Genomic DNA, 25,067 nt, shown 5'->3' on the forward strand with positions numbered 1-25,067 from the left:
ACCGAGAAGAGCACAGAGCACAGAGCAGGGCAGGAGAGGCTTGCAAGCAGCGGCGGAATGCCTGCAAGAATAGCAATAGGAGAAAAGAAAAGCAGTATAGATATGTAGATACGAGTAGATTCAGCTGGCCAGACTCCGATCAGACGTGGGCTCCTCCTGCAATGATTTCGGCCGCCCCCGAAGCTGCGGGCGTTAAGGAGGAGGCCTTCTGTCCAGCTTCGATCCATTGTGTATGTCCGTTCCAGAAGGAAAGCAAACTTTATCAAAGGGCATCCATCGATGGGACTCGAGTAACGGCCAAAAATTGTGGAGAACGGTGGAATATTGGGATGCTTTTATTTGATTTGTCAAGAGAGAGGAAACATGATGAATATTCGGGGATAGATCAAAAGCAAGACTTTCCAGACTGGCACAAGGACGGACGAAGGACTCTTGATAAATCTGCGTTAGAGGATTGTTGAAGGATTAGATGCAAAACCCATGTCCCCAACCACCTCGTCACACCTCCAGGAGGCGTACTGTTGCCCCCCGACGAAGGCGGCGTAGATGTTTAGAGACTCCCCGTTCTGGGAGACTGCTTTGGAGGGTACTTTCCGGTTTTCGATAGTTTCAGAGTCTAGAGGAATACTGCGGGAAGGATTTGATTTGCTGTGAAACATAAGCATAAGAAGTTCCCATAAGTGAAAGGGGAACAGAATTAGAAGAATTCATTTTTTGGGTGGGGGCGGGGGCAAGGGTGTATACCATTTACAGGCCATATCTGTATACTAATGTCTCGTCTCGTTTCTGTTAATTTCCCCATTCATCTCAATCTCTGCATCTCTGCATCCTTGCGTTAATCAGACACGCCCTGCGGGAATACAACATCCACAAGGCACTGGATCATCCTCGCGTCGTGAAGCTCTATGATGTGTTCGAGATCGATGCGAATTCCTTTTGCACCGTACTCGAGTACTGCGATGGCCACGATCTGGACTTTTATCTGAAGCAACATAAGACTATACCCGAGCGTGAAGCGCGCTCGATAATAATGCAGGTGAGTAGAAGGCAAAGCATGGCGTGTAGCGTTTTGGAGTGGACAGTGCTTGAGGTGCATTTTTTGTCTCGTAGGTTGTATCTGCACTCAAGTATCTGAATGAGATTAAGCCACCGGTCATCCATTACGATCTGAAGCCCGGCAATATACTACTGACCGAAGGTAATGTCTGTGGCGAGATCAAGATCACCGACTTTGGCCTGTCCAAGGTGATGGATGACGAGAACTATAATCCAGATCATGGCATGGATCTAACCTCCCAGGGAGCGGGAACCTATTGGTACGTACTCTTGCTTGCTTTCTAGCTTCTATTCTCAATTGATTCGAATTCTCATTTCTATCCTGTATCTTGTTGTGTTTGTGTTTAGGTATTTGCCACCCGAATGCTTTGTCGTTGGCAAAAATCCACCTAAAATCTCATCAAAAGTTGATGTATGGAGTGTTGGTGTGATATTCTATCAGTGTCTGTACGGAAAGAAGCCATTCGGGCATAATCAGTCGCAGGCCACCATCCTGGAGGAGAATACCATACTGAAAGCCACCGAAGTGCAGTTCTCCAATAAGCCAACTGTTTCGAATGAGGCAAAGGTATGCGCTTGACGAGCATAGCATATTTAATATCCCCTATACTCTATACTTTATTCTATATTCTCTCCCTTAGAGCTTCATACGTGGATGTTTGGCGTATCGTAAAGAGGATCGCATGGATGTGTTTGCATTGGCAAGACACGAGTATATCCAGCCACCGATACCGAAGCATGGCAGGGGATCACTCAATCAGCAGCAGCAGGCGCAGCAGCAGCAACAACAGCAGCAGCAGCAACAGCAGCAACAGTCATCGACATCGCAGGCCAATTCAACCGGCCAGACCTCGTTCTCAGCCCACATGTTTGGCAACATGAATCAGTCCAGCTCATCCTAGCTGCCAACTAAACGCAATTCCAATTCATAATTCGCCGCCGCCGCCGCAGCAGCCACAGTCGCACAACAACAACAACAACAACAACAACAACAACATCAGCAGCAACAGCAGCAACAGTTGCAACAGCTGCAACTGCAACAGCAACAGCAGCAGAATCAACAACAACAACAACAGCAGCAGCAACATTCACTAGCAGCACTAGCACCAGTAATACCAGTAGGAAATACACTACAACTACAACTACAACTACAGCACCATCATCAGCATCACCACAGCCACAGCCACAGCCACAACCATCTCCATAATCAGCATCAGCAACATCAGAATCAACAACAACAACAACAACAACTCCATCATCAACAACAACAACAACATCACCAACAACAACATCATCAGCTACTAAACTGTAGCAGCAGCAACTATGCGGCTTCGCTGCTCGACGCGGCGGCCTATTGCTATGAGACTGTGATGGATGCGGGCGGATGCGGCGGCCACTACACCACAAACACAACAAAGCAAACTCTTCCCGCCATGGCTGCCGCCATGTCAGTGGTGGCCAATGCCACATGCACATCCACATCGATGACAACGGGAATGGGCCTAGGACTGGGATTGATGAGCACGACAACGTGCACGGGCACGGGCACCGGTACGGGCACGAGTACGGGCATGGGCGCAAGTACCGGAGCGGAGGCGACATCACCGCGCGCCTATCAAGGAAAATACAAGCGATGGCAGCAGCAGCAGTTGCAGCAGCAGGCCCAGTTGCAGCAGCAACAACAGATGCTGCTGCTGCAGCAAGAGCTGCTCTAAAGGAACCGGCGAGAGGAGTAGGAGAAGAGAGGCTGCTGCTGGTGTGCGTCACACTGCCAATGCAATGCTTTGTTGTTGCTGCTGCTGCGATGGAGAAACTATTACTAAATATATATATATATATATGTATATATATAGAAGAAAAAGCAGAATAGAAACCGGAGGATGGACCACAGGAACAACAGCCAGAGAGGGATGAGGAGGAGGAGGAGGAGGAGGAGGAGGGTTCAGTTCAGTTCAGTTCATCCTTTCGAGGAATATTTCCAGAGCAAGTCGCAAACAAAAACAAAAAACAACTGCAAAATGCGAAAGCAAAAACAAAAACAAAAACTTAAAATAAAGAAACTATATATAAATATATATATATATATACGTGAATATATATATATATATATATTAAATGTGATAAACAAGCGTAAAGCAAAAACAAAACAAAAGAAAGGGAAGGAAAGGAATGGAAATAAAGCAGCATGAACCGACAAAAGAGAGCAAAAAAGAGCAGGAGAGAAGGAGAAAGCGAAGCAAAGCAAAGCAAAGTCTTGGCCAAAAATAGAAGAAGGAGCAGAGCAGGAGAGCACAGGAACGGAGCAAACAATGCGAAAAGAGAAGTAAATGAAGAGCAAGGGGAAGCGAGAGAGAAAGAGAGAGAGAGAGAGCGAGAAAGAGAGAGAGAGAGACAAGCAAAATGCTTGCGATGAAATTGTTTATAAAGGCTGCTATAAACACACTTTTTTTTTGTTAACTATAAAAATACCAAGCAGAATAATTACTATATAATAAAAGCTAAAGAAAAGCTAATAATAACTGTAAATTAGTAAGTAGGGTGGCATCCAAAACACACACACACAAACACACTGAGAAAAAAGCGAAGCGGAGAAACAGAAGTCGAACGATATTCCCAAGAGAAACGCGTGAGAGTTGACAATTTTTTCTTTGTATTACAAAATAATAACGATAAATGATACACATACACACGTAAAAAAAAACACAACAAACAGCCCCTCCCCCCCCCCCCCCCATAATGAAAAGAAAATAGAAAATTAGCATGGGCTAAAGCCCAACAGTATCGAAGGCGAATAAGCCGAAGAAGAAGAAGGTGAAAGGAAAGTGGAGAAGAGATAAGAATACCAGAGCAAAAAGGAGGAGAGTAGACGGACAAGTGATTGCATTGTTTTTTGGGTTTTGTTTGTTTGTTCTACCATCAAACATTATCACATAACACACAGAACAGGACACTGCACGGCCCACACACACCGACATCGTCGACATCGCAGACTGTTTTAATGCGCCTTAAACCCTAACATAACCTAACCGTATCGTAACCATATTTAACTTTTAAAATCTATGGATTAAATGCCTATTTTAAAATCTCTAACACACACACTAACACAGCCCTTCGACCTTAATTAATGATTAATTGCCAAAATTGTGGATGTATAGGGTTTTCACCTTTCGCCTTTTTCGACCCACAAATAATATTCTTGTTTGTTTTGTATCAAAATCCGAAATGAATTTGATTTAATCGAGCAAATCCCACACTCGCACACAACACTTGCCATACACCATACACCATACACCACACACCACACACCTCTATTAACCATCCATCCATTCATCCATCATATGCCATATACATATTGTATATAGAGATATCCCCTCCTCCCGGCAGAACCGAAACAGAATCCGAAATCGAATGCAATTCCAAAAAACAACAACAAAAACAGTAAATACCGTTTCAAGAAAGGCAGGATAAGGAAACAACAAAATACATACACAGATAAAATCCATTCTTAGTTTTTGTTGCTGTTTGGGAGTTTTACATGGGATGGGCCACAGAAAGAGGAGAAATGGGAAATCGGAGAGGGACAGAGCAGAAACTTTCAAGGCCACGGTAGACAGAAGATGAGGGGGCTAACCGGGGGGAACAGAAAGAAGGGAAAAATTAAGAAAAGTGTGAACACGATCTGAAGTAAAAATTATACTTATAATTAAATCATAAACTAATGTAATAGTTTTTATTAAAAAATTATATATATATGATACAAAACAAATTATATATATATATATGTATATATATATATATATATATATAAATGTGTTTTTTTTTTTTTAATTTTAAACCGTATTTGTAATGCACTATGCGTAAAATTGTATTAAATATTAATATCCAAGGCATATTAATAGAATTATACTATATATAAAAGAAAAAAATTATATAAAAACAGCAAAAAAAAACAACAACAAAAAACTACCAAGCTAAATGTTTCAATAATATATAGATCTATATGTATGTAAAACCGATATGAGATCTGCCTAAAGCCAGACAAAAAAAATAATACCTACCTACATATATCCCCATGCTCGTTGAGTATCGGGTGTATAAACGCCCCCCCTCCCCCCACACACACAGACACACACACACATGCACACACAGTGAAAACTAGGGAGAAGTGAGGTGGGAAAAAGAGAAAGCCTTTCTTTCCACGAAGTACATTTTTTGTTTGCCCAAAAGCAACGAAAGCGAAATAAAGGATGATATCCAAAAAGAGAGCTGAAAGAGAAAATTAGTTTTAAAAAGCGCTAAAGTGAATATAAAATATTGTGTGAGAGGAGAGAACAGAGGCGAAGGATAGCAGGGAGAGAAGCGAGGAGCAGCAAAACAGAACACAGAAAACGGAAAACCGAAAGCGGAAAGCCGAAAACAGAAGATGCTGCAACAAGAAGCAAAACAAAAACTCCCTAAAAAACAAAGTATCAAAAAATGAATTGTAAATATTTATATAAATAATTTATGCCTAATTAAAATTAAAACTAAACGAGGAAAAGCTGAAAAAGCAGAAGAAACAAAAAAAAAAACAAAGAAACAATATGTAGACGAAGAAGAAGTTCTACAGAGAAGGTGACAGAGAAGAAAGAGTAAGAGAAGCAGAATGAGAAGGAGAGAAGAAGCTGCAAAGGCAAAAACCAGAAATACCATTTCAGAACCGATTTGTATATGTAATGTACGTACTTTCCTTTAATTTTAGCCAATCAATCAGTTTGTAAGTCTTTTTTTTTTGTTGCCCCAAATGCGATAACGATATGATGACTACTATATAATGGCCGATATTTGTTTCCGATTGTGTAAAACGATTGTGTTGGCATTAGCTTTTAGCTGATGATTAATGATTGATGACTGCATGCGTGTGAGTGTTGATTTTATTTGTAGAGACAGAGAGAGAGTGAGGAGAAGATCAGATAAGATGATGGAGGAGGAGGAGGAGGAGCAGGAGGGTAAGCAGGAACTTGTGGAGTGGAAGAGAGCGCGAATCTATCTATATAATATATTTGTAAAATGCACATTTTTAAATTATAAATGATACATATTTAAAATGCGACTATTATTATTATTATTATGATTATTATTGCATATGGCGTACCATTATCATTATTTTTTATTACCACGGATCGACTCGACTCTTCTTTGACGGCTTCGATCCGTTCGAGGCCCGGCACACAGCCAATCCAGACACATACACACAAACACACACACTCACATAAACACAACAAAAGGAAGAAGCAAATGAGTAGCAGAGAGACGGAGAAACAGAACCAGAGAAACAAAATAAACAAGCAAAATGTTTGAAAAAATAGAACCTTAAAACAGATGTTTTTTTTGTTTGAAATTTCCTTCCCACTCGCCCCCGCCATGGTATATGGTATATATTTTTGAGTTTTTTGTTTTTTGCTTCGGACAGAAAGAGAAAAAGGCATAAGCTTAAAAAATTAAATACCTACTAAGTGTTTAAATAGTACTAAACGAATCAAAATAAATATACTTAAAGCAAAAGCAAAGACAAAGCAAAGGAAACGAAACGAAAGGCAAGCAAAGGTCGGGCGGGAGGCAGAGGGAACAAGGAAAAAAGAGCAGGAGCAGCAGCAGCATCACTGGAGGAGAAACACGGGGGGATGAATAGATAAAAGAAAACAGAAAACCAATTGAATTATTTGTTGAGTAATTTATTAAATAATAATTATGATAATAATTATATAAAGCAAAAAAAAAAAAAAAAACTTTAATTGAACCGAAGAGAAGCGGAAAACAAAAGAGCAGAGAAACATGAAAAGCAAATAACAAAAAGCGAATATACATATATATGTATGTATATATACATATGTATGCATATACATATGTATATAGTATATTATATATAAAAAAATTATTTAATAGTTATGCTAAAAAATTATTTAAACAAAAAAATGAAAAGGAAGGGGAGATACGAAAGGAGAAAGAAGAATGCATTCAGAACAGGAACCCCTCCCCCAAAAGCCACCGCCACCGCTACCGCCACCGCCTCTGCTCCCTGCTTCCGGCTCCCATCCCACCCGAAAACTCCAACTCCCACTCTCCCCCCTCCCCCCAACAACCACCACCGCCATACCACACCAGGACCCATGGGAATCGAAGGAAACTCAAATATGTAGAGAAGGAGAGGGAGGGCAAGCAAAAGAAAGCGCGAAGGAAGGATGGTGTGTCGAGGCGGAAAACGAGAGCAACTGAGAGAGAGAGAAAGAGAGAGCGGATGTGGAAGATACTAAATCAATAAGTAAAACATAAAAAAGTAATAAATTAATTAATTTCCCAACAAAAGAGAAAAGAAACGAAAACAAAACAAAACAAAAGAGAACAAAAAGCAAAAACCGAAAAAAAAACAAAAAAAAAAAAACAAAAGACGAAACATTGAAAATAAAAAAATACTAAAATGATTGTGAAATTCTGAGTGGGAGTGGAAGGATTTCTTGGAGGGTTTTAATGGGCGTCAGAAACTACGAAAATATTGCCTTTTTATTTCAAATTAACGATGAACCACCGCTGGAACTAGTATGAGCGGCGCCACAAAACGGAACTTCTAGAACCAGTGTAGGTGACTCCGAACATCTAGAACCAGTGGGAGAACCAAAACTGATCCGCTCACTCTACTTCGAAAGCTGTTAAGCTATCGCTTGATATCGTATGGGCGTGCTGTCAGAGCAGAGGAGGCGGTGGAAATACACATCGAAGGCCTTTTTTCATGGGCGGATTTACGGTATATTTTGAAAATGATAAGGTATCTGGTATCGATAGATCCAATAATAATACTGAAATCAATGAAAAAACAAGCAACGTGGCCATTTAGGGTATATTATTGAGTAGAAGGTATATTTACGGTATATTAGTATGTAATGGTGTATATAATCCATCTTTTGAGTTTCGTTTTATTAGGGTATAGAACCACTTTCAAACTTCGGGCGCAGCTCTAGTGACTATCGATAGTATCAGTGCTGTTGAACTTTGAAACTACTTAACGTTTTTTACATTAATATGTAGTTGATATGTAGCAAAATGTGTAGTTACCCACTTACGTTTCATTCCGTACACACTTACGTTTCATTCCGTGCACATTACGTTTTATGCTTTGACCTTTTTTTGTTTATAGTCAAAAAATTGTTAATAAAAACAGTTGTTTAAAAATAAAAGCCTACCAATTGTTATTGTAGCAAAAGTCTTCACAAGCACAAACACTTCCAGGGAAGTGGCATAATTAGCGGCAAGCATATGGAAAAACAAGACTTTTGCCGCCTCCCGAAAACAACAGGAAATAAATTGCAAAGAGGACTTTGCAATTGGAATGTCTAATTGGATTATCAGCGAACAGCGACAAAGAGGAACACTACGACGTCTTTCCAATCACATTAAGGTCTGGCCCTGCAACGTGAACAAACTGGCCACAGCAGCCGTCTCAAGGGCAAGGACAGCGTATTTACAAGGACCGCGGCGCTAATTTCCCTTGGGCCATTCAGCTGGAGGCCCAACCTTGTGGAGCAGGAGGAGCCACGACGATTCTGGCTGGGTTATGCCCAACGTCTGCCCTGGAACGTTGAGGGAGAAAGACGGTCGCTGTCGCTGCTGTCGAACGATACGTTGAGACTGACCTTCGGCCAAGGCCTTCTGGCCAGTGCTACTATGTCCCTGCTGGCCCTCGCCCAAGACTCCGCTTCCACCTCCACCTCCAGCTCCAGCGACACTGAACTCGATGCCCAGATCGATTTCTCGACCATGCTAATGCAGCGCCAGCGTGAGCTCAGTGGCTGGTTTGGTTGCGGCAGCAAAATGCAGCCAGACCAAGTGGAGGATCAAGGCTACTATATCGAGCAGTTTGTCCTTGGTGTGCTGGATTTTAGCTCGCAATATGGCATCGAGTATAGCATCTCGTATACGGCGGCCAATGTGATTGGCAGGCCATCGAAATTCCCCAACTACGGCGACTACCCAGAGACCTTCACCATGGTGAGTGCCACCCGTATGCCACCCGTGTGCCACCCGCTGTGTGCCACACCCCTCAAGTGTGTTAACCGGCAAATGCTTCTCTCCACAGCGCACCTACGGTGACTGGTGGCAACTGGCACCATCTGCCACGCGAGAGATTCAGCCGCAGAATCTACCCAAATTGGCTACACACGATTACATTGGTAAGATCAGATCTCCTAACTCCTCCATTTAAGGCTTGGTGGCAGGTACAATATTTGGTTATCTTCCTGCTGCAGTGGTCTACTTTGAGGATTATGTGGTGCCCACGGAGGTGGCCATTTTTGAGACATTCAATCCTGGGGCTGTGATACGCATCTGGGCTTATGGTTTGACCAAGCACTGGACCTGCCTCTGGGAGGCCTTGGACACCGATCTGACCGCACCAACGCCACGCAATTCGCGACGCTTTGCGCCGACGCTGAAAAAGACCACCATGATAACAAAGTAGGGCCTGAATCGTGTACCCAATTGTGGGCTTGGCATCCCCACTAACTCTCGATTCCTTTGACCCGAACAGAACGATACGCATTGATTTCAACCACAGCCGGCTCAATTACTACACGGAAATCGATGCCATCATGCTGTGCGGACGCACAGTCTCGGGTCGTCTTATTCAAAGCATTCTGGGGGAGCAGGCACGCGCCAACAAGTCCCTCTCGCCGCTTTCGAAGATGGCCAGTGGCCAGATGGCCGGATCCATCACCTGCAAGCTGCAGTCACTGGAATTCAAGCCGAACTTCAGGGAGAAAAGTGACACCAGCCTGCACGAATTCATCAGCAATGATCTTGGCAAATTTATGATGGACAACCGCCTCGAGGATCCTCTGGCCTCAGCCTCTGCCTCAGCCGCAGAGGCAGTGCCGCCTGGCATGTGTCTGACGGATCTGCCGTTTGAGATCATCTTGAAAATACTCAGCTACCTGGACCTTAAGTCACTGTTTCGCGTGGGCCGCGTGTCGCGCACCTTCTACGACATCTCGACGCATCCGCTGCTCTACGCCGAGCTCAACCTGAAGCCCTATTGGCTAGTGGCTAGCTCGGAGCTCCTGTGCACTTTGGCCCGCCGGACCACCATGCTGCGCAAACTGGATCTCTCCTGGTGTGGTGGCTCCAACGAAATTTCACCCACCGAATTCAAAAAGTGAGTCCTTGCTTTTGGAGATGTATTAAAATCTTATTCTTCTTATGGAGTTCTTTACAGATTTCTGACCCAGCGAGGCGATAATCTTACCCACCTGCGGCTAAACTCTTGTAAATTTCTAAACGCCAGCTGCATTGAGAATGTGGGCATAGTCTGTGATAATCTGATTGGTATGTCGCTTGGATTTTCTCTTGGGTCTGGTCTCATTGGTTTTGTATGTTCTTTTGTCAGAGTTGAGCCTGCGTAATTGTGCCACTGATCCGCCGCTATTAAACTTCTCCTGTCTGGCAAATCTCAAGAACCTGGAGCGTCTTGATCTCTTCCAAACGGCCTTCGATACAGAGCTGCTGCTCAGCATGCTCGAGGGCAATCGCAAGCTTAAGCATCTGAATCTAGCCTTCTGCGGTGTGTCGGTGAATATGGACGATGTGGCCGATCACCTGGCCACGTACAACACACAGCTTGTATCGCTGGATCTGTGGAAGGCGCACTTTCTGTCGGCCCGAGGACTTTTAGCCATATCACGCTGTTCTCAGTTGGAGGAGCTCGATCTGGGCTGGTGGTATGTTCTAATGCTTTCGGCATTACTTATGCATCTGTTCATGTGTATTCTGCTTATAGCCTGCGTGAGGCATCGCTGGGAGATGGCTTGTTTCAGTTGCTGTCCAACTGTCCCAAGCTGAGGAAGCTATTTCTGTCGGCGGTGCGGGGCACCACTGAGCGGGATCTCATACACATTGCCACGCTGGGCAAAAACCTGGAGCAATTGGATCTCATGGGGATACTGAATATAACGCACGAACGTATCTACGAGTGGGTTTCATACTCTCGATTCGCCACGAGCACAAATACCAATTGCAGCTTTATTTCTTTCAGCATTCTGGTTCATTGCCCCAAGCTGCAGCTGCTGGATCTGAGTTTTTGCGAAAACATTATGGAGCGTGAGGTAGGGAGCTTAATACCTGAACTTCCATCCTTCCCAAACTATTTAATTAATTAATTTCTTTGTTTCGCAGTTCGATGTACTGGCGGAATGGTCGAGACAGTTTAAGGTAGATATCAAGAGCAGCCGCATCTTCGATACTAGATAGGTGATCGCAGGAAACGAGAGTGAAGCCACCATGGCTATATCTTGTAGCTATTATAAATAATGGATGTGCAATTTCTATGTGTGTGCGGCACTCTCTCTTTTCCGTTCCTAGTAAAATTGTACCTTTTAATATTGTTTAAAACAAAAAACAAAACAAACCTGTGGGAAATTTTATAAAATCTATTAATATACTGTTTAATATTTATTAGAACATGGAACAAAAAGTTAAGGTTCGATTAAGTTAACAAAAAACAAAACAAACCTGTGGGAAATTTTATAAAATCTATTAATATACTGTTTAATATTTATTAGAACATGGAACAAAAAGTTAAGGTTCGATTAAGTTGAGCGCAACAATAACGGTTTTTTTGCTGTTTTATTGGTATCGACTTTATCGATATTAGGAGTAGGTTTTTCAGTAAAACCAACAATAATATATCCATCGGTATATTCCTGAAGGTCAGACCGTATTTTATGGAGATAAGACACACTGTTCTCAGCAAAAATTTTAAAACTTTATCTCGCTAATTTTTCTGCAACGAAAAAATGAGTCGTAATTTTGAATGGGCTGTAAAAGAGGGTATGCACAAGTGGCAAAAACAGCCAAGGCAAACTGCAAGCTTCGTACAAACCTCACCTCGCGAGTGAGGACAACATACCTTGAAGACAGAATCGGCTTTTCGTCTCCAAGGTATATTGGGCAAATGGGGTGGATTTCTTCTTGCATGCGTTTGCATTTTCTGCACCGTTTTGGCTGTTGTACATACACTCTTTTTCCTCCCATTATGTATAAAATGAGTAGTTACCGTGTAGTAAGGGTGTAGTTCTTGTCGATAATTTTGGAAAATGAAGCCAAAACGCAGCTCGTTTATCTAAAGTTTATCAATATATTAGTCCAATAAATAGTAAAAATAACCAAAATTAGAAGATATTGACTGACAATCGAATGACTCAGCACATTAACCGAGAGCAGGAGCCGACGTCGACGCCGCCAGCTGTGCAGCCAACGGCAGCAATAACAAAAAAAAAGGCAGAGAGAGGAGAGGAGGTGTGTATGTGTACCATTTGCTGCTTTAGCCCACCGCCCACCCAACGTCCTCGCCCATCTTGCGCACAGCCCCGACCCGCCCCACCATCTTCACTCCAGTGGGCACACGTACACTTTCTTGAGCGTGTAATTTGGTTAAATTATTAATTCGCTTACCCCCCACATACGACCGTGGGCCCTTGCCCCCAACGCCGCTCGTACAGTGGGGCGTGCCGGGAATTTGCTTGCCGTTTGAGCTTCCGTTCAATAGTTTCCCCATATTTGCCTTTACAGTGTCGCCATGCGCTTTAACAAGTCGGAGCTGAACGCCTTGGCCACCAGTCCGTCAACCAAGTTCGACAAGGAGGGCCTGCTCATCGTTACGGATCGCCAGGAGGGATTCCTGTGGCGCAGTGAAGGTACGTGTACATGCCAGAGGTAGCGTAGCAGATAAGCGGTTAATCACCCAAAACATATCCCACGTATTTTTAGCCCTGATCACATGCCATGCACATGAACATGCAAAAGCAAATGCTCATGCCATACACACTGACACTGACACAGACACACACCCATGCACACTGCTGGACCGATAAGTCCAAGTCCTGTCCAAGCACTCTGCTTATATGCACAATTCCATTCTCCCTTCCCACAGTCAGAGTCGAACGCTGGTGCAAGCTGCGCGGCAATCTGCTGTTTTGCCTAAAGGACAAGGATCCCAAATCCCCAGTATCGGGTGTCCTGGTTCTGGAGAACTGTCGAGCCCGCATTCAGAATGAAGACTGCGACCTGGAGGGCTATATATTCGATTTAGGTGAGTGATGCTTGCTACGTGCGGTCTATGTGAATTCTCTTGCTAATCTGTTGTGTATTATAGACTTCAAAGACAGCCCATCGGAGCGTTTCATCAGCTACTCGTCGGCCGAGCGCCTGGCCTGGGTAAACAGCATTGAGCAGGCGTCCAACGAGGCGCTGAATCTGCTGATCAACCAGCTGAAGGAGCAGATTGTGGTCAAGAGCAGGCAGCTACCTCTGGCCATGGGCAATAATATTGATTTGGGTGTGCCAGTGCCACCCGCAACGATCCAGCAGCATCAGCAGCAGGAGACAGCGGGGGACTCTCCTCCCGTGGAAGTAGCACCGCCCTTTGAAGGTGATCTTATACAGTTCTAACAAAAACAAAAACGAAGAGAAAAAAACCAAATAATGTGGATGTGGATGTTGTTATTGTTTATGTTTCAGTTTGTTTTTTTAGTTAACAAAATTCACTCTGTGTCTCACTCGCACTGGCCCACTCTCTCGCACTCGCTCTCTCCATCCGTCTCTCTTTGAAACAGAGAGCTGTATCCTACTCACTCGCACTCACACTCACACTCGCAATCGCACACATAAATCTCATTTGCATTTCCGTTACGCAAACACAAACACACACGAAAGAAAGCCCATCGTCATTCCATTCCATTCCAAGACCATGTCGCTTCCATTGTATATATCTTTGTATAACTGTATTTGTAAATTTAACGGGCGATTGGTGGTTGGGTTGCAAGGAGATCGATCTCGCACTGGAAATGGGTTTTATTCTTGGAATAAAATTGAATTTTATTTTTGAATTTAAAACGGAAACGAGTTTGTTTTTTTTGTTTTTCGTTTCTTTTCGTTTCGTTTCTTATTCCAAGCGTTCCAGTCTGCTCGGCTCTGATCTGTTCTGATCTGCTTCTCCTTCCAGAACTGGACCTCTCGGAGCTGCCCATCTGCGAGACGGCCTTGTCCTGTGATAGCCTGCCGGTAGACACCTTCGGGCGTGATCCCAATCCGCGTGTTGTCTGCTCGGTGCTGCAGCCAGGGGAGGATTGCCTCTGGCGCGAGCATGCCCGCACGGAGCTCCAGGAGGGTACACGCACGCCGCAGTTCCTGGCCACGATGCGTTTCCAGCGCAGCGCCGGGTTCACTGCCTCCACGCGTCTGCGTTTCAGTGTCCACGATGTGCGCGAGCGCATGACGCTGACGTCGGTGCCCCTGGGCCATGCCGAGGTGGCCCTGGGCGTCATACAGGACACCACGCGACTGCGTCTGCCCGTGGGTTCGCCGCGTGGCGAATGCGGCTTCATTACTCTTGTTTCGTGGTCACCGGAGGCAGCCGTGGAACCGGGCCAAGCGGCGGGCAACGGCTTGGCGCCGCCCCCCCGTTCCAGCACACAACTTTTTGAAACGGCTGCAGGGAGCAGCGGCAGCGGTAGCGGCAGGCGAGGTAAGTGCTTAACGAACCGAAGGACATGTCGCCAGAGATTTATGCACCTTTCTCTCGGGTCCACCAGCCCATCGTCGCACTCAATCGCTGCCACCGAAGCTTGGCGTGCGCCTGTTTGTGCCGCAGCAATGCGGCCTGCAGAAGGTCTGCGCCAAGCCCCGCTTGCACACATATCGATTGCATTCCTCGCTCGGAGCGGACATCAGCGTGCAGGAGACGCTGCTGGAGTCGCGTCTGTGCTGCGTGTTGCCCCAGCAGCTGCTCTCCATCTGGATACAGCGCGAGAAGGAGCTGCTGCAGGAGATCTCGGGCATGGGCGAGCTGAGCGGTGAGTGGCGCTGGCGCCAGATGAATCTGCTCGAAGAGCATTTGCGCCTGCTCAAGGACTACTCGCAGGCCAAGCAGAATATCCAGCAATTGGCCCGCGATGGGGTCTTCTTCAAACGGTCGTCGGTGAAGACGGACGAGTCGCTGGAGTTTCTGCCTGTCAATCTGCACGTGCAACGAATGTGGGCCCAGAACGACACCCTGCAGCGGCGCGGGTTCCTAGACATAGTGACTGTGGGCGCCTTCACGCGACACGATGCCAAGGGTCGACAGTGCGGCGGATTGATCAAGTGAGAGATTGCATCGCAGTGGATTCTCGAAGGAGTCACTAACCATATCCCTTTGTTTTGTTGACAGACTCCTGCAGGAGAGCAAGTCGTGGAAGTTGGAGCAGAGCAATGCCTGCAAGGTGCAGGCAGCCAACGATGCCGTCCAAGCCACCAAGCAGCTGCGCAAGGAGATCGTCGAACTGATGTCCCAGCTCCTGCAGCTGGCCAGCCGCCGCTGCGTCACCGACATGATGCCCCTGTGCGACCAGATGGTGTCCAAGACCCGCACTTTGCTGAACATCTGGGAGCCGAGCATTGTCAAGGAGGCGGTGGACTTTATCGAACAGCATCGCATCATCGAGGAGCCGGAGAATGTACTGATGGAACCAATGTCCCCATTCCGAAAGATAACCCAACAGCTGACGGCCCTGGAATTGAAGTCCCCAGAGCTGGAGGACTTTGCCACGCCGGTGGTGGCCCCGCCTGATCTGTGGCCCCGGGGTCAACCGCCGCTGATGCGCTCCAATAGCTGGCATCCGAGCAACAGCTCGCCCTCCAGCTCCCTGGACATTCGTGCCATTGACTCGCTGCAGCACGTGGTCAAGTGCTACAACGAGCATCTGCGTAGCCTAGAGCAGGGCGCGGATGGACTGCGTACTGAAAAGGATGCCCTGGCCGAGGCGGAGGCCACATATCAGTCGCTGCCACTGGCATGGCATGCCCAGCCACAGCCACTTCCACATCCCCATCTACAGCCCGAACCGACTCCCATTCCCGCTGCACTGCAGCTGATCGATCTGGATGAGATGAGGAGCACAGTCCACAATCCACAGCCGCCCGCAGGATTCCTCGACACCAAGCTGATGAGCTCCTCGCCCTCGGCCAACTATTACCGGCCCACGGAGGAGCCGGAGCCCCTGGATCTCACCCAGCTGAACATCGAGGCGAGTGTGATGTGCCTGGAGTGCAAGTTGAAGTTCTTCTGTGGCCGTCGCGACAGCCCGGCCATCCGACTGCGTCATCCCAAGCCGCCGATGAAGCGCGAGGGCTTTGCCGTGGCCCCACAGCAGCAGCAGGCGCCGGCACCCGATGTGATTTCGGCACCCGAAAAGCCCACACCGCAGATGGAACTGGACCTTAAGCCCCTGCCAGCAGCAGCAGCAGGATCCTCAGGTTCGGCTGCCGTCAAGAAGGGCAACAAATTCACAGACGGATTGGACCTATCGCTGACCACAGACTGGGCCGCCGAGCTGCGTCCCAGCATGCGCAAGCTGCGGCATGCCATGGACAGGCTGCTGAAGACGGCCCGCCTGATGCACTCGGTCCAACGGCTGCAGCAGGATGTGCGCTGCAATCGTCTGCAGGCGAGCATCATGTATCGCCGCGATGTCTGCTTCTCTCAGGCGGTAAGAGTGGGGATCCACCGCCAAATGGGAATTTATAGTAAAATAATCCTTGCTCTCTCCCCCACAGCTGACGGCTCTGGTTAGCTCTTTGATGCTGCGCCTTTGGGGCAGCGAGCTGGACATGGCCTATCTGGTGATGCTCAGGGATCTGGGGCCGCTGGCCTACTTTGAGGGCCTGTTGACGCTCTTCGGCAACGAGGCGGACATGTGGAGCGACATGTGCATTGCCATTGAGGATCTGTCGGCCGTCAGCTTTCAGCTGGTGCGCGCTCAGGGCGAGGCCACGCTGGCGCCGATGCCACGCATCACAGGATCGCGTCAGGCTCTGGAAGTGCAGCTGCCAGTGCCAGAGCACTCGCTGCCCGGCAACGGCACCTCCATTTCGTTCAAGATCACGCCCGTATTCTTCAACATCGGCATCAATGGCAAGGCCACCTATGCCGAGACGGTGGGCCAGACCCGGGAGCAACATCGCTCCAATTGGGACAACTATCTGAGGCTCAGCCAGTACTACGGGCGGTATCGCAAGCTGGGCCTAGGCTCTGTGGACGCTGGCGAGTCGCTGCAGTCACTCCTGGGCTTCATGGAGCAGCAGCTCCGCGCGAATCTCTCCAAGAATGTAAAGATTCTCCATTTGGCCGAGGATGCCTGCCGTCTGATGGATGGCCTGCGTTTCACCTCCTGCAAGAGTGCCAAGGATCGAACCGGGATGGCCGTCACCCTGGAGCAGTGTCGAGTGCTGGTACGTGAATTTCAGCTGCCGGCCAAGCACGTGCCGTACGCCCTGAGCACCATGAGAAGGTAAGTCCTGCCCTAAAACTTGCTTAAATTAAATTATATTCCGTTTGTTATTTGGTCCAGCGAGGGCACACGAATGGACAACGTCCTGAAGAATATTGGCACACGCAAGTATGCCTTCCATTGGACGCAGGTGCCCTTTCTGCCGGCCATGTATAGGCCGCCAGTTGGCAGCTATGGCAAGGCTCAGACCTAGTCCACTGGAACTGGACAGACGCCAACGTATAGAAAAAACTGTGCCAAAAAAATCGAAAAAAAAAATTTAACCGACAATTAACAAAACCAATTCTTGAAAAGGAAACTAATTAAATTATCACATTCGACAGACAATTGTTAAACGCATCACACGATTCCCCCCTTACGCCTTAACCAATACCCCCAGTCGACGTATTTATTTAGAATCTAGAATCCCAATCCCCCACGTAGTTGGTAGACGCGAAAAGAAGGGAAGGCAACCGTGTACTTTATCGACTCATGTACTTCCAGTAAATAAAAGAAAGCGAACTTGTTAACAAATATAACACTTAAAAAAATGCAGATTGGAGCTTTCTTCTAGTAATCCTGTATGCGGCCAGTGCCCAGTCGCTGTTTGCGTATCTCTGTTTTCAGCCAGGAGGGCACATCCTTGATGGGATGGGCATTGGGAAAGCGTAGCGGCTTGGCGGGCCCATCGAAGGGATGCGACTTGGCCAGCTTGCGCTGCAGGTATTCCTTGTTCAGCTGCTTCTCGTCGCGATGCTTGTCCATGTACAGATTGAAGGGCTGTTTCAGTGGAAAGAATTTCTGATCAGCAAGATACGGTTTGGGGAAATCGTACTCATAGACCGGCTCCTTTAGATCTGCAGTAAAAGAATCCATTATAAACCAAATGCAGGAGTAGAATCTCTGTGTAAGAACGCACTCAAAACATCGTGATAGAACTCCGTCAGCGACTCATCCCAGTTGGTTTGATAGAAGGCCAGCCCTGCCGGCGTCAACTGCTCCTGATGCTGGCGATAAAACTCCAGCGTGCTGAATGTGCGCTTTTCCAAATTGCTATAGTCCGAGGAGGCCAGCTGGTAAGAGCCAAGATCCATGGCAGCCTGCTGCTTGTACAGCACAAAGACCATGCGCTGATAGCCCACGCCTTTGGGCGGAAACGGTGGCAGATATTCAGCTAGAACCTGGCCTTCGCTCACCCTGCCATTGGGTATATTGGCACTGCAAGGCAGACGAGGACCATCAATTGGGAAACCATGTCAGATAAGGCTCTGGATACCTACATGAACCAATGCAGACACTCCGCTGAAGGATTGGTGTAATGGGCATCTGGATTGGTGGCCAACAACGTCCAGTAGCTATCCTGCCCCGCCGCCGACTTCCCCGTAATGGGATCCATTTGACCATCGAAGCTCACGAGTGGCGCCTTGGCCGCCTCCGCGGGCTTGATCACATTACCATTGTAGACTGGTGTGAGGGTGTCGCCGCCCAGCTCGTAGCTTATGCTGAGTGGCACGCGGGGCACAAAGTAGGCGCTGCCATACAGATGCTCAAAGATGCCATAATGATCTGCGAGCAGGCGTAGATCGTGCTGGCCGGTCGTCTGCACATATGTCTGCTGCACTTTGTCCAGATCGATGATCACTGCAGGACACGATACGGCACGGCATAAAGGACAGGTACACATAAGGATCTAGTGTCGCTGGATGCTACTTACGCTTTTGGCTGCGTGCCAGTTGCTCCAGTTGTTTGTTGGCCCGCTGCGTCTTTAGATGCGCCAGGCGGGTCTTTAGCTGGGCCGAGCGCGATTCCTTGAGCTGTGGAAACCCAATGTTGATGCGGGCCACCACCTCAGGATCAGTCACAGTCTCCTCTGTGGGTGGGGAAAGTAAGTTTTTCAGCGCGATTACATCAACAAATCAGGAAAAGGGCTTACCCCGCAAACGTTGTTCCAGCGTACGGGCCACGCCGGGCGGCTTGCCACGCAGCCTATGGCCCTGGCGCGTGCTAATGAGCACAACCGTGGCGGGTGTTCCTCGCAATCCATGGTTAAGACCGCTTTTCATTAACAAATTGCTAAAAGACATTGTGTGTTTTATAAGTTTTGTAAGAAGAAGAGGTACAGGGTGACCGCGGACTTATCGATAAGATATACCGTCCGACCCTCAGAAATATACCGAAACATACCGCCTCATTTTCAAAATATACCGTAAATATACTGACGAATTCAAGTTCTATTTTACATATTCCTCGTTTATGATATTCCGTCGAATATTACTAGCTATGCTATATAGATCTCTCAGTCCAATCTTCTGAAGGCTATATCTCAGACAAATGAGGCCAGATCGGTGATCGGTCAACTCTCCCAGGATCGTGAGGATCCAGACTGTCGAACGGCATCAACATCTCGAAAATTAGGCCGATTTTTGGCAAATTTAATGATGTAACCATCATGATTGTTTGCGAAAATCGTGAAAAAATGGATGTCCCTTTATCCGATTGCAGTCGATTGGCAGGACTCTTCCGATCACGGAAAGACATGCCACGCGCCGATCGGTCCATAAATAGTCGAGATATAGCGTACAGAAGAAACCAGTATTTTAAAGATACGCAAATCCAAATCTTCGGTAGGCTATATCTCAGACAAATGAGGCCAGATCGGTGATCGGTCAACTCTCCCAGGATAGTGGGGGTCCTGACTGTCGAACGGCATCAACATCTCGACTACGAAAATGAGGCCGATTTTTGGCAAATTTAATGATGTAACCATCATGATTTTTTGCGAAAATCGTGAAAAAATGTATGTCTCTTTTTCTGATTGCAGTCGATTGGCAGGACTCTTCCGATCACGGAAAGACATGCCACGCGCCGATCGGTCCATAAATAGTCGAGATATAGCGTACAGAAGAAACCAGTATTTTAAAGATACGCAAATCCAAATCTTCGGTAGGCTATATCACAGACAAATGAGGCCAGATCGGTGATCGGTCAACTCTCCCAGGATAGTCGGGGTCCTGACTGTCGAACGGCATCAACATCTCGACTTCGAAAATTAGTCCGATTTTTGGCAAATTTAATGATGTAACCATCATGATTTTTTGCGAAAATCGTGAAAAAATGTATGTCCCTTTTTCTGATTGCAGTCGATTGGCAGGACTCTTCCGATCACGGAAAGACATGCCACGCGCCGATCGGTTCATAAATAGTCGAGATATAGCGTACAGAAGAAACCAGTATTTTAAAGATACGCAAATCCAAATCTTCGGTAGGCTATATCACAGACAAATGAGGCCAGATCGGTGATCGGTCAACTCTCCCAGGATAGTCGGGGTCCTGACTGTCGAACGGCATCAACATCTCGACTACGAAAATGAGGCCGATTTTTGGCAAATTTAATGATGGTTACATCCGTTCCACCGATTTTTGGCAAATTTAATGATGTAACCATCATGTTTTTTTGCGAAAATCGTGAAAAATGGATGTCCCTTTTTCCGATTGCAGTCGATTGGCAGGACTCGCCCGATCATGCAGAGCCATGCCACGCCCCGATCGGTCCATAAATAATCGAGATATAGCCAAAGAAAATATGAAAATGTCGGCATTTTTGTCGCAAGTTGAAGATTGTTGTTGCACCATAACAAAAATCGGTAGATTTTTGTTGTAGAACAATTAACAACAACAAGCCAGGTTTGTATTATTGTTTTCTCCGCTATTTGTGGCCCGATCAGTGTGATGGCTTCCTGTGATCAAAGAAGTGCACCCGATTCAATGGAGCCCTTATCTCGGATCCAGAATATTTTTCCCAATCAAACATAATAGTATTTATCTATTTATTTTATTATTCGACAACGGAATCAGAATAATCCTTATCTAACTTATTTCTATCTTAAAAAATAACAAAAAATTACAAAATCATGCATGAAATAGGAAAAATTCTAGAATCAACCGTCTGATGGCTCCTTTCCCCTGGCAAAACTCAAATCGCATCGCAGCTGGCAACGCACTGTGCTGACGAAAAGCCCAAAAGATGGGCCCATTGTTGCCATAGTTGGTCTGGTGGAGATTAACCACAAAGGTTGGGTGGGCTTAGGCTCCAGGCAGGCGCACTCAAGCCCATCCTACTAAGCCGGTCAGGGCAATCGATGTTAACCACTAGGAGGTTATAGACATAGATCTGAGCAGCAATGGTCCTTCCATCTTAGAGGGAGGAGATATGCACGACACGAAATCTGCGAACTTTCTGGATTAGATCCCAGGCTCTTCGGCTCTAAGCCAGGTCTGACGCCCATTCATACGCCGCCGAATCAAACGATGGGCTACAGCTTCAAAACGGGTAAGTGAATCAGTGTACAATTGTGGACATATTTTAAAATATATCTTGATTCACAGAGGACTTATGTACCCTTCGCTTTGCCACAAACCGAGTCGTATCAGAATTACTCCGCCAAAAGGAGTCCTATCCAAGCATTACCGAGGCGTATTCGAGATAGACCGATTCCAATCCCAGCCAGACAGAATCGTATCCCAGCAGGACAGATGCGCACCCCTGCATGATCCGAACGTAAGAAGCCATCGTCATCCTTCGACCTGGCCATCGACAACAAGGACTTTGACAATGACAACCAAGGGAGAGGCTACGCGAGATACTAGATATTATATAGATATCGTTGTTCTTAGGTTTAAGATAGATACAAATGTTTTCCACTTGTTTATTTATTTGTACTAAGCTAAGTTTTGATCAATAAAGTTATTGAAAATCATCCTTGCTGTTTTCTGTATTGGGGAAACCATACCGATTACAAAAAGGCGTGGCACGCCCAGATCGGTTCACAAACAGCGGAAAAAACTAAATTTTTTCCATTGGGGAAAGGTCCTTGATCCTTGATAAGGACTTTATCAAATCAGGAACATTTTTCCAATCCCAGGAAGCCATCGCACGCCCAGACCAACCCACAAACAGCCCAGAAATCTAAATATGTATATTTGGGGTTGTTGAAGTCCTTGCCGAAGGATCAAGGAAATTTTTCTGATCACGGTGGGCCATGGCACCTTCCACTCAGGACACAAATAAGGGAGAAAACAAGATATTTATGTCTGGAGAAAATATCCTTGATCCTTGGTCCTTGATAAGGACTGCATTAGATCAAGGATGCTCTTCTGAACTCAGGAAGCCGTCACATGTCCCGATCGGGCCACAAATAACGGAGAAAACAGAACTGGCTCGTAACTGGCTTTGAAAATGTAGTTCAAGAAATCACAGATAGGGGAGCCACCGTACAAAAAAATAAACTCGCGTAAAATGGCTGGGATACCAGGCGAACAGAAATCAGCAGAAGGTAACTGGAGCAAATGCAAAAAATATTGTGGCATACTTTTGGGGGCCTGCAAATTTAAAAAATGCAGCTACCTTCTGCTGATTTCTGTTTGCCTGGTATCCCAGCCATTTGACGCAAGTTTTCTTTTTGTGTACAGTGGCGCCCCTATCGGTGATTTCTTGAACTACATTTTCAAAGCCAGTTACGAGCCAGTTCTGTTTTCTCCGTTATTTGTGGCCCGATCGGGACATGTGACGGCTTCCTGAGTTCAGAAGAGCATCCTTGATCTAATGCAGTCCTTATCAAGGACCAAGGATCAAGGATATTTTCTCCAGCCATAAATATCTTGTTTTCTCACTTATTTGTGGCCTGAGCGGAAGGTGTCATGGCCCACCGTGATCAGAAAAATTTCCTTGATCCTTCGGCAAGGACTTCAACAACCCTAACCATACATATTTAGTTTTCTCGGCTATTTGGGGCCCGATCGGGAAGTGCGACAGCTTCCTGTGTTCGGTAAAGCATCTTTGATCTAATGCAGTCCCTATCAAGGACCAAGGATCAAGGATGTCTTTCCAAGACATAAATATCTTGTTTTCTCCCTTATTTGTGGCCTGAGCGGAAGGTGCCATGGCCCACCGTGATCAGAAAAATTTCCTTGATCCTTCGGCAAGGACTTCAACAACCCCAAATATACATATTTAGATTTCTGGGCTGTTTGTGGGTTGATCTGGGCGTGCGATGGCTTCCTGGGATTGGAAAAATGTTCCTGATTTGATAAAGTCCTTATCAAGGATCAAGGACCTTTTCCCAATGGAAAAAATTTAGTTTTTTCCGCTGTTTGTGAACCGATCTGGGCGTGCCACGCCTTTTTGTAATCGGTATGGTTTCCCCAATACAGAAAACAGCAAGGATGATTTTCAATAACTTTATTGATCAAAACTTAGCTTAGTACAAATAAATAAACAAGTGGAAAACATTTGTATCTATCTTAAACCTAAGAACAACGATATCTATATAATATCTAGTATCTCGCGTAGCCTCTCCCTTGGTTGTCATTGTCAAAGTCCTTGTTGTCGATGGCCAGGTCGAAGGATGACGATGGCTTCTTACGTTCGGATCATGCAGGGGTGCGCATCTGTCCTGCTGGGATACGATTCTGTCTGGCTGGGATTGGAATCGGTCTATCTCGAATACGCCTCGGTAATGCTTGGATAGGACTCCTTTTGGCGGAGTAATTCTGATACGACTCGGTTTGTGGCAAAGCGAAGGGTACATAAGTCCTCTGTGAATCAAGATATATTTTAAAATATGTCCACAATTGTACACTGATTCACTTACCCGTTTTGAAGCTGTAGCCCATCGTTTGATTCGGCGGCGTATGAATGGGCGTCAGACCTGGCTTAGAGCCGAAGAGCCTGGGATCTAATCCAGAAAGTTCGCAGATTTCGTGTCGTGCATATCTCCTCCCTCTAAGATGGAAGGACCATTGCTGCTCAGATCTATGTCTATAACCTCCTAGTGGTTAACATCGATTGCCCTGACCGGCTTAGTAGGATGGGCTTGAGTGCGCCTGCCTGGAGCCTAAGCCCACCCAACCTTTGTGGTTAATCTCCACCAGACCAACTATGGCAACAATGGGCCCATCTTTTGGGCTTTTCGTCAGCACAGTGCGTTGCCAGCTGCGATGCGATTTGAGTTTTGCCAGGGGAAAGGAGCCATCAGACGGTTGATTCTAGAATTTTTCCTATTTCATGCATGATTTTGTAATTTTTTGTTATTTTTTAAGATAGAAATAAGTTAGATAAGGATTATTCTGATTCCGTTGTCGAATAATAAAATAAATAGATAAATACTATTATGTTTGATTGGGAAAAATATTCTGGATCCGAGATAAGGGCTCCATTGAATCGGGTGCACTTCTTTGATCACAGGAAGCCATCACACTGATCGGGCCACAAATAGCGGAGAAAACAATAATACAAACCTGGCTTGTTGTTGTTAATTGTTCTACAACAAAAATCTACCGATTTTTGTTATGGTACAACAACAATCTTCAACTTGCGACAAAAATGCCGACATTTTCATATTTTCTTTGGCTATATCTCGATTATTTATGGACCGATCGGGGCGTGGCATGGCTCTGCATTATCGGGCGAGTCCTGCCAATCGACTGCAATCGGAAAAAGGGACATCCATTTTTCACGATTTTCGCAAAAAAACATGATGGTTACATCATTAAATTTGCCAAAAATCGGTGGAACGGATGTAACCATCATTAAATTTGCCAAAAATCGGCCTCATTTTCGTAGTCGAGATGTTGATGCCGTTCGACAGTCAGGACCCCGACTATCCTGGGAGAGTTGACCGA

General features: G+C 46.2%; 4 protein-coding genes and 2 long non-coding RNA genes across 12 annotated transcripts in view; 4 read left to right on the top strand and 2 right to left on the bottom strand.

The window, feature by feature from the left end:
• The window catches only part of LOC108154706 (neurogenic protein mastermind), a 94,464-nt gene extending 92,402 nt beyond the window's left edge, over positions 1 to 2,062 (top strand). For 5 of the 6 annotated variants that reach the window (XM_017285069.2, XM_033394344.1, XM_033394367.1 and 2 more), the window contains 4 exons: positions 844 to 1,036; positions 1,111 to 1,316; positions 1,405 to 1,624; positions 1,698 to 2,061. In XM_017285069.2, the coding sequence (XP_017140558.1) occupies positions 844 to 1,036; positions 1,111 to 1,316; positions 1,405 to 1,624; positions 1,698 to 1,958 (880 nt within the window). In that variant the 3' untranslated portion in view covers positions 1,959 to 2,061. Of the gene's footprint in view, positions 1 to 843; positions 1,037 to 1,110; positions 1,317 to 1,404; positions 1,625 to 1,697 lie in introns of all 6 variants that reach the window. The other variant, XM_017285079.2, reaches the window with a different exon arrangement.
• A 6,120-nt stretch (positions 2,063 to 8,182) lies between these two features.
• Positions 8,183 to 11,529, top strand: LOC108160554 (F-box/LRR-repeat protein 4). Its single transcript, XM_017294630.2, has 9 exons — positions 8,183 to 9,078; positions 9,167 to 9,260; positions 9,336 to 9,543; positions 9,617 to 10,240; positions 10,301 to 10,410; positions 10,472 to 10,802; positions 10,862 to 11,053; positions 11,117 to 11,186; positions 11,257 to 11,529. Exons 1-9 carry the CDS (start codon positions 8,755 to 8,757, stop codon positions 11,329 to 11,331), a joined length of 2,028 nt encoding a protein of 675 aa, XP_017150119.1. The 5' UTR covers positions 8,183 to 8,754; the 3' UTR covers positions 11,332 to 11,529.
• A 538-nt stretch (positions 11,530 to 12,067) lies between these two features.
• LOC108160542 (inositol polyphosphate-4-phosphatase type I A) lies at positions 12,068 to 17,938 on the top strand. Of its 2 annotated transcripts, none has more exons than XM_017294608.2 (9): positions 12,068 to 12,378; positions 12,652 to 12,776; positions 13,013 to 13,171; positions 13,235 to 13,510; positions 14,084 to 14,605; positions 14,673 to 15,222; positions 15,290 to 16,607; positions 16,675 to 17,408; positions 17,469 to 17,938. In XM_017294608.2, exons 2-9 carry the CDS (start codon positions 12,659 to 12,661, stop codon positions 17,599 to 17,601), a joined length of 3,810 nt encoding a protein of 1,269 aa, XP_017150097.1. In that variant the 5' UTR covers positions 12,068 to 12,378; positions 12,652 to 12,658; the 3' UTR covers positions 17,602 to 17,938. The 2 variants fall into 2 exon arrangements, with proteins under 2 accessions (XP_017150097.1, XP_017150106.1); XM_017294617.2 differs by lacking the exon at positions 12,068 to 12,378 and adding an exon at positions 12,401 to 12,504.
• On the bottom strand, positions 17,866 to 19,500 carry LOC108160563 (39S ribosomal protein L38, mitochondrial). Its single transcript, XM_017294642.2, has 5 exons — positions 19,321 to 19,500; positions 19,102 to 19,257; positions 18,668 to 19,028; positions 18,307 to 18,605; positions 17,866 to 18,244 (listed from the first exon to the last, which is right to left on the bottom strand). Exons 1-5 carry the CDS (start codon positions 19,469 to 19,471, stop codon positions 17,958 to 17,960), a joined length of 1,254 nt encoding a protein of 417 aa, XP_017150131.1. The 5' UTR covers positions 19,472 to 19,500; the 3' UTR covers positions 17,866 to 17,957.
• A 1,395-nt stretch (positions 19,501 to 20,895) lies between these two features.
• LOC117188999 lies at positions 20,896 to 22,144 on the top strand. The gene is made up of 2 exons (XR_004473056.1): positions 20,896 to 21,717; positions 21,774 to 22,144. It is a non-coding gene; the product is annotated as an uncharacterized LOC117188999 (long non-coding RNA).
• A 1,466-nt stretch (positions 22,145 to 23,610) lies between these two features.
• LOC117188930 lies at positions 23,611 to 24,920 on the bottom strand. The gene is made up of 2 exons (XR_004472998.1): positions 24,038 to 24,920; positions 23,611 to 23,981 (listed from the first exon to the last, which is right to left on the bottom strand). It is a non-coding gene; the product is annotated as an uncharacterized LOC117188930 (long non-coding RNA).
• Between the last annotated feature and the right edge of the window lie 147 nt (positions 24,921 to 25,067).

Source organism: Drosophila miranda, chromosome XL (assembly GCF_003369915.1).
Source record: "Drosophila miranda strain MSH22 chromosome XL, D.miranda_PacBio2.1, whole genome shotgun sequence".
Lineage (NCBI taxonomy): Eukaryota > Metazoa > Arthropoda > Insecta > Diptera > Drosophilidae > Drosophila > Drosophila miranda.

What these genes read in the sequence shown, in the direction of transcription:
- LOC108160563 (XM_017294642.2), bottom strand. Translation starts at nt 19,471, where the DNA reads ATGTCTTTTAGCAATTTGTTAATGAAAAGCGGTCTTAACCATGGATTG. An exon ending in GCTGGAACAACGTTTGCGGG is followed by an intron (nt 19,258 to 19,320) that starts GTAAGCCCTTTT and finishes CCCCACCCACAG; the next exon opens with AGGAGACTGTGACTGATCCT. An exon ending in ACTGGCACGCAGCCAAAAGC is followed by an intron (nt 19,029 to 19,101) that starts GTAAGTAGCATC and finishes CGTGTCCTGCAG; the next exon opens with TGATCATCGATCTGGACAAA.
- LOC108160542 (XM_017294608.2), top strand. Translation starts at nt 12,659, where the DNA reads ATGCGCTTTAACAAGTCGGAGCTGAACGCCTTGGCCACCAGTCCGTCA. An exon ending in CAGCGGTAGCGGCAGGCGAG is followed by an intron (nt 14,606 to 14,672) that starts GTAAGTGCTTAA and finishes CGGGTCCACCAG; the next exon opens with CCCATCGTCGCACTCAATCG. An exon ending in ATGTCTGCTTCTCTCAGGCG is followed by an intron (nt 16,608 to 16,674) that starts GTAAGAGTGGGG and finishes TCTCCCCCACAG; the next exon opens with CTGACGGCTCTGGTTAGCTC.
- LOC108160554 (XM_017294630.2), top strand. Translation starts at nt 8,755, where the DNA reads ATGTCCCTGCTGGCCCTCGCCCAAGACTCCGCTTCCACCTCCACCTCC. An exon ending in AAGACCACCATGATAACAAA is followed by an intron (nt 9,544 to 9,616) that starts GTAGGGCCTGAA and finishes TGACCCGAACAG; the next exon opens with AACGATACGCATTGATTTCA. An exon ending in AGTCTGTGATAATCTGATTG is followed by an intron (nt 10,411 to 10,471) that starts GTATGTCGCTTG and finishes TTCTTTTGTCAG; the next exon opens with AGTTGAGCCTGCGTAATTGT.